Source organism: Branchiostoma lanceolatum, chromosome 2 (assembly GCF_035083965.1).
Source record: "Branchiostoma lanceolatum isolate klBraLanc5 chromosome 2, klBraLanc5.hap2, whole genome shotgun sequence".
Taxonomy (NCBI): Eukaryota; Metazoa; Chordata; class Leptocardii; order Amphioxiformes; family Branchiostomatidae; genus Branchiostoma; species Branchiostoma lanceolatum.
In genome coordinates, this window is record NC_089723.1 from 39,889,897 (window position 1) to 39,901,522 (window position 11,626).

Sequence of the window (11,626 nt, forward strand, 5' to 3'; positions counted from 1 at the left end):
GCACTACTTCCGCTCTGCCCCTCTCAGAAAAGACCCAACGGCTCGGGATATGTCTAGACGAGCTTGAGGTTACTTAACCTAAATCCGCAGGGTAACATAAGACGGGGTATCTATGGGTATGCGCTAGATTCAACATCGGTAATACCACCAGTAATGCAAACTTGACAGACAGAATACTGTCTGAAAAGATTCGATTACATTCGATAACATTTGCATTGTACTTGCGACTGTGACGAAGATTTATCTGTCTAGACAGGCTCAAAAAACAGGTCTTTTAATTTGTTGTCAGTGAAATTGCAGCGCAAGGACAATGACTATTATAGGACATACCTTATGTTCAAATACAACTTTGTTCTCGTGTCTTTACTGTGCGTAGGTAGGCGTGTGAGTATGTGCGTGTGTGTGTGTGTATGTATATGTATGTGTATGTGCATGTAACGTTACATATACACACTCATGCATGCACAGGCATACAGGCGAATATGCCGGCTATGCAGATACAAATACAGAAGCTGGTGTCTTACGCCGAAGAGTGGTTATATCGGCTATACGGATTCCGAGCACCTATTATTTTCCCACGTCCATTCAAAGTACAGACGCAAATTGGCGGTTTAATGATCAATTTGAAAATGATATGTCTAGACAAGCTTACGCAACCAGGTCTTTTCTTCTCCCAGTGTTGAACTTTGAAGCACTTGAAAATGCCACTAGAAGCGTTTAAAAAGGCCACCAGACTGAAATTTCTCTGTACCTTCCCACCTGCCTATGTAATAAACGGTAAGGGCAGGAAAGGGGGTGCTACGCTAGGTGGCAAGGAGTTTGTTTGTTTGAACCTTTGTTCCTGCATTGAGGTGAATGGCAAAGTTCAGATGAAATATAACTTCAAGAGTGTCTTATTGGAAGTCAGATTGATGGAAAGGCCGCTGAGGCACAAAGTGCACGACAGAAGGCACGTTAATCATCCTAGTACCAAGATCGTGGTGCACAAACTCCCACTATATATATATAGCAAGACCTTCTCTGGTCTGAAAATCGATTCGTGTGGGTCAGAAAAGTCCGGCCTTATTAGTTTTGGCGGCTAGCGGATCCGGATCTCGAGGAGCGAGCCAGAGCTAACAATGCTGAACTTCAGGCCACCATAGCAAGGCCTTTTCTGGTCTGAAAATCGATTCAAGTGGGCCAGAAAGCTCAGCGACCCTGTCAAAGTTTCTAAGCAGGGAGTTGGCGTAATGACTGGATGATGACGCACAAATGTACAAAACAAGACAGAGGTCATCAGAAAGACAGGTTTTAATGAGGACATTATTTTGTTTTCTCTTATGAAACGCACCCTCCCGTCTAGCCAGCCCTTGTATAACGGCGTGAGGTAACGAGGGAGTGGGCAGGACGGGAGTTGTCTGCGCGTTTCTTGCCATCTTTACCTCCGGGAACTCCTGGTGATGACGCACAGAAAGCACCAAACAGGACCCGGGGCGGCAGAGAGAGGAGATTTAATGGTTGTAGCACGTTAGCAACCAGCGGATTGCTGCCATAAACAAGCGGCCGTTTTTACCTCCGCTCCGGGAGTTCATGTGATGACGCACCGAACGGACGGATCAGGACCCGGGCCGGCAGAGAGAAGAGATTTAATTGGCACAGCAGTTTAGAGGATCTGCATGCATTTTTCATTGAGGCGTAGCGAGCTATTCTAATTCACCTTTAATCGTAGCCTGCTCATTTCTTGTTACCAAATTGATATTGAGCTGAGATACTCGAATGCAACGTAGTCCGTAAAACATGTATATTGAATGAGCCTCAACTTACATTCAGCTCTGTCAGTTCCCCTGAATTTGCCGTTAATCGTTGCCTGAGTGTCATCTTGTTTCAGTTCCAGGCTCTGCCTTCACCAAACGAACTTTTTGGTGAAGGTAGAGCCAGTAACTGGAACAGGATGACACTCAGGCTACAAGGACCCATCACGCCGAGCCTCATTTTACTAAGCCTGTGCAACTGACGCCACGAAGAAGACTTTCATGTACAGATCTATGTCTATGTGGAACAGTTTGCCACATCGGATGCAAACGGCAGTTTAGACAGAAGATTCTATGGCACATGTCTATAAGCTTGTCAATCTTAATGTAGTATATGAGTAGCTGGAACAACTTTTATATAGTTTGTATGGCAGTTGTATGTTGTTGTTTGTTTTGTACCCCAGGAAGACTAGCTACTTACTGATTGCATGATAGTTAATGGTGTTAATAAAGTGTCCAAAGTATCTATGGTCTGTTAAACGGACAGTAGTCATGATGGCCATGACCTGAGCTGACCTTTGGGATGCTGCACATCCCAGGGCAGGTCTCGGCACGCGGAACAGTAATCTTTTGGGCTGCCTGGATTTCCTTTCAAACAAGTAGCCAGGGAGGTTCTATTTTGATAGAACCAGAAAAAAAACAGGGTTAGAACCAAAAAGATTACGATTTCACGTCTCCCATGTCCAAATGTAAGGCCTTGTCGGAGATTTGAGTCCTTCCTGTGTGTCCGAAAACGGGAAAAATAGGAAAGGTTTCAAAGGATTTTGCAGAACCATAGTCATTATAAAGATTTCCCCGCATGGTCATTCTACTTATCGCTTAATGTACAAGTTTGGATCTCTCTATCTCTCTCTATGTACACATAACCATATATATATATAAACAAAAATAGAAGCGCTATATGTGTATATGTATATGTATATATATATATATATATATATATATATATATATATATATATATATATATATATATATATATATATATATATATATATATATATATATATATATATATATATATATATATATATATATATATATATATATATATATATATATATATATTCTTTTTTCGCCGACCGACCTTCTCCACAACATGCTGGGGAGTTAAGCCGCTGTCACACATAGCCGACCATGGCATCCCGGCCTTCTCCAGACCATGGTTGGGAGCAAGGTCATCTGCCGTTGGGAGTTGGTCAACGTTGCCTGCTAGTCTTTACAAATCGTCACTGCATTGCACCAGTCGACTATAGATTAACAAAAATCATAGTCGGAAAAGAAAGTATTCTGCTCGGGTGCGATCAGAGGAGTGAACTGGAATAGGATGGATTCCAGGCTACTCTCAACCCAGCGCTGACCTCAGATGGGGAGAAAACTTGTTGAAAGGTCCTGAATGTGGGACGAGGGTTTAATATCCGAGCAGGTCTTGTGAGGTGAACTAGTTTATGGCTGCCTGTTTTTCTGACAAACAACTTTCCAACGTGCCAGGGCCAGCCAGGAAAGATCGCGACTTAGCCTTACAAAACCTGCTCGGATACATTACTTACTTACTTACTTAGGTCTAGTACTTGGAGGTCATAGCCATTATAGGATAACCCCGAATGACCCTGCTGCTGGCGACAGGAATGGGCCTCCGTGATTTTACTAAGTATGCAGGCTACGTTGATGAAGGTTGGACATCCAGGTAATGAGATATGCAAGGTAACAGTTACTCAAGCAGCTGGATAAGATTTTGAAAAGGTCAGACGTTTCAGACAGCATCCGCTGCCTTTCGTCAGTGACTAAGCAAGAAACTAGAGTTCCCAGGTTTTAAATCATAACTCTGAATCCATATGTTAATGACGTGAAAACGATACCCCCTTTACTCACTTTCAGGCGTTTTCCGAGTCAACTCGAGGTCGTTGAGTCGATTCCACTCGAAAATGCGGGTGTAAATCGGGCCATATTCGGGATACAGTTTTTTTTCTTGGTGAAGACAATGCGGGTACCGAATTGATTCTATAAAGATGTCCTTGAAAAATTTGGCTTTTCAAGACAGTGATAGATAGTAATCTCGATCCAGACAGTTTAGCTCACCGAAGGGCTATTCTTCCGCTGGTCCTGAGAGAAAAGACAGACACTATGTAGAGTATTTACATTGTACCGAGGAAATTCCCCTAGCTCTTTCCGACAAGCACGATGAACAGTGGACCACGGCTTAACGTCCCATCCTAAGGATGTGCATGTCGGGTGAGCGACACTGCCGGGATCGAACTTACGGCTTCTAGTTCCAGAGACACTGGACTACGCACCCTACCTACCGAGAAAGTGACAGTCTGAAGACAATAATGGTTCATGACCAATTTTATTAAAAGACTGGTCTTTTCGTGAATACAGTCAGTCAGTCATTCATGTTGTTCGTAGATGAAACTCGCCATCAGAACGTTACCCACCCTCCCTCCAAAAATGACTCACTGATCACTATCGTTCATCTGATGCCCGCAAAACTCTATCGTTACATTGCTATTCTTCAGTCATCATATTTTGTATGTCGATATAATATTTCAATCACAGTGTTTTTCAAGTCAAGTGTACTGTAAAATCAGTATGATTTAGTCCCGATCGGAACCGCAAAGGTTGATTGAACAGTAAGGTTGAAGAACAGAATGGATTTTTTTAATCAATGGTCACCAGGGGAGACACAACAGTAACCACCTAGACCCCACGGTAAGAGACCATTAAAATTCTTCAGGGTTACGGATTGCAACAGCATCTCTTCACCCTAGGTCAGAAACATTGTGCTCACTCAACTGCTCACTAAGAATGAGGATTAACTGACCCTATAGGGGAAGCAGGCTAGGAGTTATGGATTACAGACTGCTCCCAACCTAGAGCCGACCTTGGTTTGGGGAATGGTCGGGAGCAGAGTCATGGGATTGGCTTACTTTACGAGGTAAGGTCCCGAATGTGTGCCAGGGTCTTCAAACACACATATATGCACACCGTGCGCAGGGAACATAGGGAACATTATTACGATTCTAACACGAATCGAAGGTTCATTTAAACATCAGGAGATACGCAAGGAGCTCTGTAGACTACATTTATTAAACTCATAGCACAGACACCCTTCTCGGGCCCATCTCTGGTCAACTTCCTGTTAACTGATCCCAGACCTCTCCCAGCCAAGGGCTCTATGCCCCCTGGGTCCTGGGTCCTCCTGGGTCATACCATTATCTGGTGTCGGGGGTGACACCTATCATGACAGAAGACGTGGTTTCATTTTGGAACCTTATCAAGAAAGCTGTATAAGTTTCTCCCCGAGCTGCCTTTACTTAATCTTCCTTTCTTAATTCTAAATTTAATTCATAAAATTGTCATAAACTCGTACTCAACTTTTTCAGTTGGTAACCACGACCCTACTTATGTAATTATGTACTGTTATGTATACGTCTATCCATGCTGGAGGGCCTAGGGCTGATGTTAATTCGGATTTTGCCATTGTTAACATTACCCGAGCAGGCCATATGATTCGGGCGTCGGTGGGGTCCGGGTTGGTACCTCGGGTGTTATACGGAATACACCATGTTGTATTCTATATACTTAAGTCTAAGCTATCGTAACTTCAAGAAAAGCAACATAGACAAAATAAGTTTTCAGATATGATTGATTTTATTATACAGCTTCAATCCGCTGTGGTTGTAGGAAAAGCAAGTCGACGAGTCATATCTGACGTCGTTTACATGCTGTGAAGTTTATCTGATGTATTCACTCATCATTATAACAGACTTCTTATACCAAAGACTGTCACTGCAAATGTTACATGAGTCTGTTGATATTCATCAGAAAATATATATCATGTAACTTAGCTATTTACACCGACCTGACTTGGTCTTTCGTCTTGTATAGATTCCTAACACCACGTTAAAATGTACAAGGTAAAAAAATCGGTGGGTTATCATGGTCATTTTAGGCTTTTTCGATAGCGTCAGCTATTGAAACACGTCGTCATCACAGGAGTTACTCGTGCTTTTGGATCTCAGCAGCTTTTTCAAAGCGCTGATCGTTTTCGATGCGCTCGATCTTCTCTTCTCTGTTTTCTGTTTGTTAGAGTCTCTGTTCTCGCACGCTTCAATGCTGTTCAACAAGGCCAGGAAAATGTCGTAGACGTTGCGGTTGTACTTGGCGCTGGTCTCCAGGAAGGGACAGCGCCATTCTTCCCTCGCCGCCGTGACGGCCTCGTCTTTCTGCACCTCCCTGTCCACTGCCAGGTCCGACTTGTTCCCCACCATCACCAGCGGGATGTTCTCTGTACCTGCGGAAGGCGGGGGAACAGGGCTGTTAATTAACCATTCATTTATTATCTATTAGTGAAACTGTCAAGCAAAATTTAGGTGGTGAAACATTACCGATGTTTTCTTCAAGGTTTGAGAAAATGACCAGTGAACAGAATGGACGTGTCTACTGACCTTTGACATTGACGACGAGCTTGCGCAGTTTGTGCGCCTCCTTGAAGGACTCGGCATCGTCGATGGAGTAGACAATGATGAAGCCGTGGGCAGTCTTGATGTTCAGCTCCTGCATGGCGGGAAACTGGTGCGTGCCTCCCGTGTCAAGGATCTCTATGCTGTGCATGTTGCCGTCTGGAAAGAGAAGAAAGAAAACTGGTCAATACCCACGGCCACTTAACGGGAGAAAACATTAGTTTTCACGTTTTATTTAGCAATCATAAACCGTATCGTTTTTCACGCCATTGTCGTTCACCAAAGCGCTTCCGCCATGTCTGATTCCCAGACGTTCGCATGTTCTCATCTGAGATATCCGCACTTCCGTCGCGCTGACGACTCAGCCCGGAGCGTACGTACTGTGACGTCAGACGTACGGACGGGAGAAAGCTGACACCAGCCGTGGCCGGCAGACTTGCCATATTTGGGGGTAAGTCAATCCTTGCCAACGTCAGATGACCTCTTGAGACCACGTCAAAATAAAACTAGATCATCGGGTTTATCTGCATTATGAATGGTAATTTGGAGGCTCTGCAAATTGATGCTTGTCAACAACTGCTGCTCTGATAGCAAAATAGTAATTGCAATTATCCATAACACTGAATCAGAAATAAATATTCGACAAGGCGTTTTATCTTTAATCTAAAAACCAAAACCAATTCGCGTTCAAAAGTCAGTTTCTGAAACAAAGAATTATGCAAATTTGCTTCTTGTGACGCCTGAAAAATATCTGAAACGAATAAGGCCTTGAGTTGTCTGCTAGACGCTGTTTTCACTTGATTCCAGGAATTGATATTATTACTGTGTGGCATGATAATTGGACGCCCACTCTAGCTCAGCGCAGCAATTTGCAAACGTCTGAAAACATGAGTCTCAAATCAGATGTTTTGTCATCGGGCGGCCGCGATTATCATCATATCATTCGTATGGGTGGGCGCAACTGACAATTAGTGTTCTACAAAAGGTTTCAGAACCGTGTGTGATGAGTTATGAAGGTCAGCCTCTCTAAATACTAAAAATGAATCGCCTCCTCAATACGATCAATTAATGAGGAGAGCTGCATTCACTGTGGGACACCACCGTTTAGAAGTCGTTCCCCATTTGCAATGTTTTTCCATAGATTTTGGAAACGGTCAAACTTTTCAGGTAGTTTCAACTACCTTTTGTAAGTGACTGAGAAACGTCTGACCGTTTCGAAATTTATCCAGTTGCTTGTCAATGAGCAGCTGTTCTCTCGCGTATATAACTACTTTATATCTGGATCTTAATCTACGAACTCCAACATGGTTCATTGCCCCTCAGTTGTAACAGATTATTGGTTACACAATAGAGCTCTGTGATTAGTCCGATTTGAAGTTCATCACTTGGGTGATAAACATGAGAAGGTTGGGACTCACGCGTAAGGCCACCGTGTGGGCTTAATCTGAGTGAAATACGCACCAAGTAGGGCTGCTCCAACTCAGGGGTAAAAGTCTCAAGAGCTGTGATCGCCGCTAGTAATGGGAGAGTCGTACTCACCGCCCCCTTCACTACACCGTAATGCTCTCAAAAGGCACCCAGACATGCAGCTGTAATGCCATACTAGTGCTCATCGCCCCTGCACTGAACTATAACACACTCAGGCGACACTTAGACTAGACTTTCGGCTTTCAGTGTCTGTTTTTCCTAGAAATTGCAGCACTTAAGTCTTAACTTTGGATTCCCACTGGTTCTCTTCTAAACCTCATGTCTTGCAACGTGGACTGTAAACGTGATTTTATCAGTGGCAAGCTGTCTGTTATTGTCACTGTAATGCTTCAGTGTACTAGAGAGGGAGTAGCTCCGGTAGAAATGGTTGTTATCTACACTTACATTTTCTTTATCTCAGCTTTGTGGTGAATACAGCATTATGAACTATAGAGAACTTCTCAGAAGAAGCAAGCAGACATTCAGCTTTAATGGCAGAGTATCACTCACCGCCCCTCCACTAAACTGTAAAACTCTCAGACCTGCCTTACAGCTTTAATGCCAGACTAGTGCTCATTGCCCCTGCAATGAACTATAACACTCTCAAGCGACACTTAGACTAGACTTTCAGGTTTCAGTGTATTTTCTGAGAAAGTGCAGCACTTTACTTCGAATTCACACTTGCACTCATCTAGACATGTGTCATGAAAACCTCGTTTCTTGCAACGTGGACCTAAAAAGTGATTCTATCAATAGTGCGCTGTCTGCTATTGCCTGGAGGGACTCATTAATGTACTGGAGTGAGAGTAGCTCTTTGGCAGAAATGGTCGTTATCTATAATTACATTTTCTTTCTCTCAGCTATGTGATTAATACAGCATCATTAACTCGCATTTTCAGAAGAAGCCGGTATTACAGTGCACATGGGCGCACACATGTCAGGTTGCTAAGCCAATCTATCCTGCGCACTTTACCCAGATAGACACAATGGACTTCCAAAGAGTGGGTTAATTCCCAGACCGTCTGAGCCGTCTTGTACGAAGCCTTCTTCTACACGATTGAAGTCTAAAGGCTTAACGACTAGTTTTCGTGGATTTTCCACCCTCTCTTCAGCAGTCTAGCGATTATTTCTCTACCAGTAAAATCTAGATAACATTTCGATGATTCACATCTTTTCACAAAGAGAGGTGGTCGCTTGCCGGGTGTGACTTAAACACAAGTGCTGTACACCCAGGGTTTGCTCATGTGTGTTAGAAAAGTGTCGCGTGGTTCAGATTAGCAAACTATCATCTCTAGTGCAAACTCTTTCCATGGCTACTGTCCACCTGCACTTTGATCTCAGCATCTATGGTGTGCTTTTGACTTTCACAAAACTAAAAAAAAAGTCTCCTACGTCAACCGAGGTGAAAAAAGGTTGCGGTTTGTTTAGATATGAATGAGAACGGTCTCAAGATAAAACATTTTTATGTGACGTTCTCCTGAAAGCAAACATTACACTGACGTTATGGCGCGTTTCAGACTAAGTGCCAAACTGGCAAACTCGTCCCCAGGCACCGTCTCGAGTCTCATAGGATCAACAACCCGTCTAAATCTAAGTGCAACTCGCGGTTTCTTCGTCATGCTGCTTCAAACATCGCTCAGAAGTCAACGGAGATACGTGCGTAAGCGGTCCAAGATGCAAACACGGTTGTATGTTTGCCGGACCCCACAGAAAGACAGAGGGATCTGTCTACTTTTATGCCTTTTTACGGAGAGCTCACATTTCCGCTCCTGTTTTCTGATCAAAGACTAGTTTATACCAGAACACTATTTTCAGTATCGGGCCTCCAGTTGAGATGTCTAAAACAGGCTCCAGGGATCTGCTCTACCGTTCATGCAGCCTGGCAGCTGCCCGCGATAGAGACGGACTTGATCAACAGGACTAATAGAAGCTGCATTTTGGAGAATGAAAACCAACAATTCCTAAAGCAACCAGAGTAGTTTTGGCAACAACAGGACATTCAGCACCGCGGGCAGCTCCAATGGTAAAGTTACCTTTGGCTGCTGGGATTTTGCTACGCTCTACAATGGAACAAAATGAGGCGCTTTTCTTACCTGGGAGATGCAGGAAGTGCCGGTAGCAGTCCTCCACCGTGGGCTCGTACAAGGTGTTGAAGACGCCCCGCATGAACTGGCTGACCAGCGAGCTCTTCCCCACGCCGCCGGCGCCCAGCACGACCAGGCGAATCTGCTTCATCGGTCCGCGCATCGTGAGTTTTTTTTTCGGCTCAGGGGAGAAAATCTGCACGGGAGGAGGAGAAAAGCTCGTTAGACAAACCGAACTACTATGAATGCATCATTCAATACATCGACGTGGAAACGTTTGGTGATTTTGTGTGCAGCAGAACCCGTACCTGAGACAGACGGCAGGCTACTGTGCGGCTCCCGCGATGTTGAGAGTTTTAATGCCAGGCGCAGTGTGGGAGGCGCTACATGGAAATGCCTCTAAATGTCACAGAGATGAGACATACTCTCGCTACCAAGGCTACTGCGACAAAGGATCAACCATGCCGAACTAAGCCAAGACCAAACAAGGCCCACCTACCAACGCCAAGATCACACTGGGCCCTGCACAGAAGGGTTCTGTCCTAGCGACGACAATTACACGAGAAGTCCAGAACATTCCAGGTAATGCTAGGAAGATGGGCAATTTATCCAGAAACATGGGTGGGTCAAAGCTAACGACAATCGCCAGATAAGTCCAGAAAATTCCAGCCAATGCTGATAAGATGGATAATGCAGTAGAACCCTTTTTTTACCGATTTTGAAGTGGAAACAAGAGCACAGTGCTTGGAATACATTGCAAGGCTAAATAAGCAAAAGCCAAAGCCTAAAAACAACCAAACGGTTGTACCAAGCTCCACGCTACTAACCAACAAGAAATCATAAAACAACACACAGCGCACTTACCAGTCTACTAGATGTGCAAGTCCGTCTGACAGCGACTCCGGGCTGCAGCCCCTTTTAACCGTTCCGCCTACACAGAAAACAGACGTCCCTTGGGGCTGCCAATCATCCCACAGGATTCTCAGCCAATCACAGACGACGAGCCGGTAATTTGATGAGGCGCGTCATCGCTGTCTTGGGGCCATTTTGTTTCCACACGTCACCACCTCCGCGTGGCAAATTTGTTTTGAAAGTGTTGCAATTTGTTGTTCCGTTTACGCACAAGCACAACGCGCCCGAGGCAACCCACTCATTCTGATTACCGGTTTGTGGAACTGCTCTGTGATTTTACCGACGTCAAAGGAAAAGCATCGGGTCTCGTCATATGTGCTGATCTTATCTCAATATACGGGGGATGATTGTAGGACGTTTTGTTGATCTGTGGGTGATGTTAGTTTTTTATGAATCACAGTCAATAATCATCATACGTTTTAACCTCGCTTACAATGTTACAGTGTTACAATGAGAGGTTGTACGCGACCATACAAAGCTAGCGTCCACCATGCAGGCCATCCAAAAGGGTTATGGACAGCAGAATTCGCCCAAAATATGGTGAAGATTAGCCAAGAGAGAGCCCAAGTTAGTGCTGCAGGATGCATATGGTAAATCACAGAACTTCCCCTTCCCCACACACGTGCACGCACACGCACACACACAAAAACATACACTCATCGAAAATGAAGACAGTTACGTGCGATGATATGAGATGTCCCTATCGCCATCACCTCCGACAAGAAGATACTTTTTCTGTAACATGCTGCGATGCTTCAGTGACGGACAATCACCCAGCGCAGTGAAGCACAGTCCACGTTGCTACGCACCTGTAACCAGACACGAAATAATCTCATTGATTGCCACAAATCCAGTTATCCGCCACTGTCTGAGCATTGCGGAGTTTCATTCATGGTTCAGTGACAAAGTCA

General features: G+C 44.4%; 1 protein-coding gene across 1 annotated transcript; it reads right to left on the reverse strand.

Annotated features, from left to right (window-relative positions):
* Window positions 1-5,464: 5,464 nt before the first annotated feature.
* On the reverse strand, window positions 5,465-9,994 carry LOC136426796 (ras-related protein O-Krev-like). The gene is made up of 3 exons (XM_066415519.1): window positions 9,813-9,994; window positions 6,238-6,411; window positions 5,465-6,083 (listed from the first exon to the last, which is right to left on the reverse strand). Exons 1-3 carry the CDS (start codon window positions 9,964-9,966, stop codon window positions 5,761-5,763), a joined length of 651 nt encoding a protein of 216 aa, XP_066271616.1. The 5' UTR covers window positions 9,967-9,994; the 3' UTR covers window positions 5,465-5,760.
* Window positions 9,995-11,626: the final 1,632 nt, after the last annotated feature.

Excerpts from the sequence above, each read along its gene's own strand:
- LOC136426796 (XM_066415519.1), bottom strand. The coding sequence starts at position 9,966 with ATGCGCGGACCGATGAAGCAGATTCGCCTGGTCGTGCTGGGCGCCGGC. Across the intron at positions 6,412-9,812 it reads GCACTTCCTGCATCTCCCAG|ACGGCAACATGCACAGCATA; the intron begins GTAAGAAAAGCG and ends TTCTCTTTCCAG. Across the intron at positions 6,084-6,237 it reads GCTCGTCGTCAATGTCAAAG|GTACAGAGAACATCCCGCTG; the intron begins GTCAGTAGACAC and ends CGCCTTCCGCAG.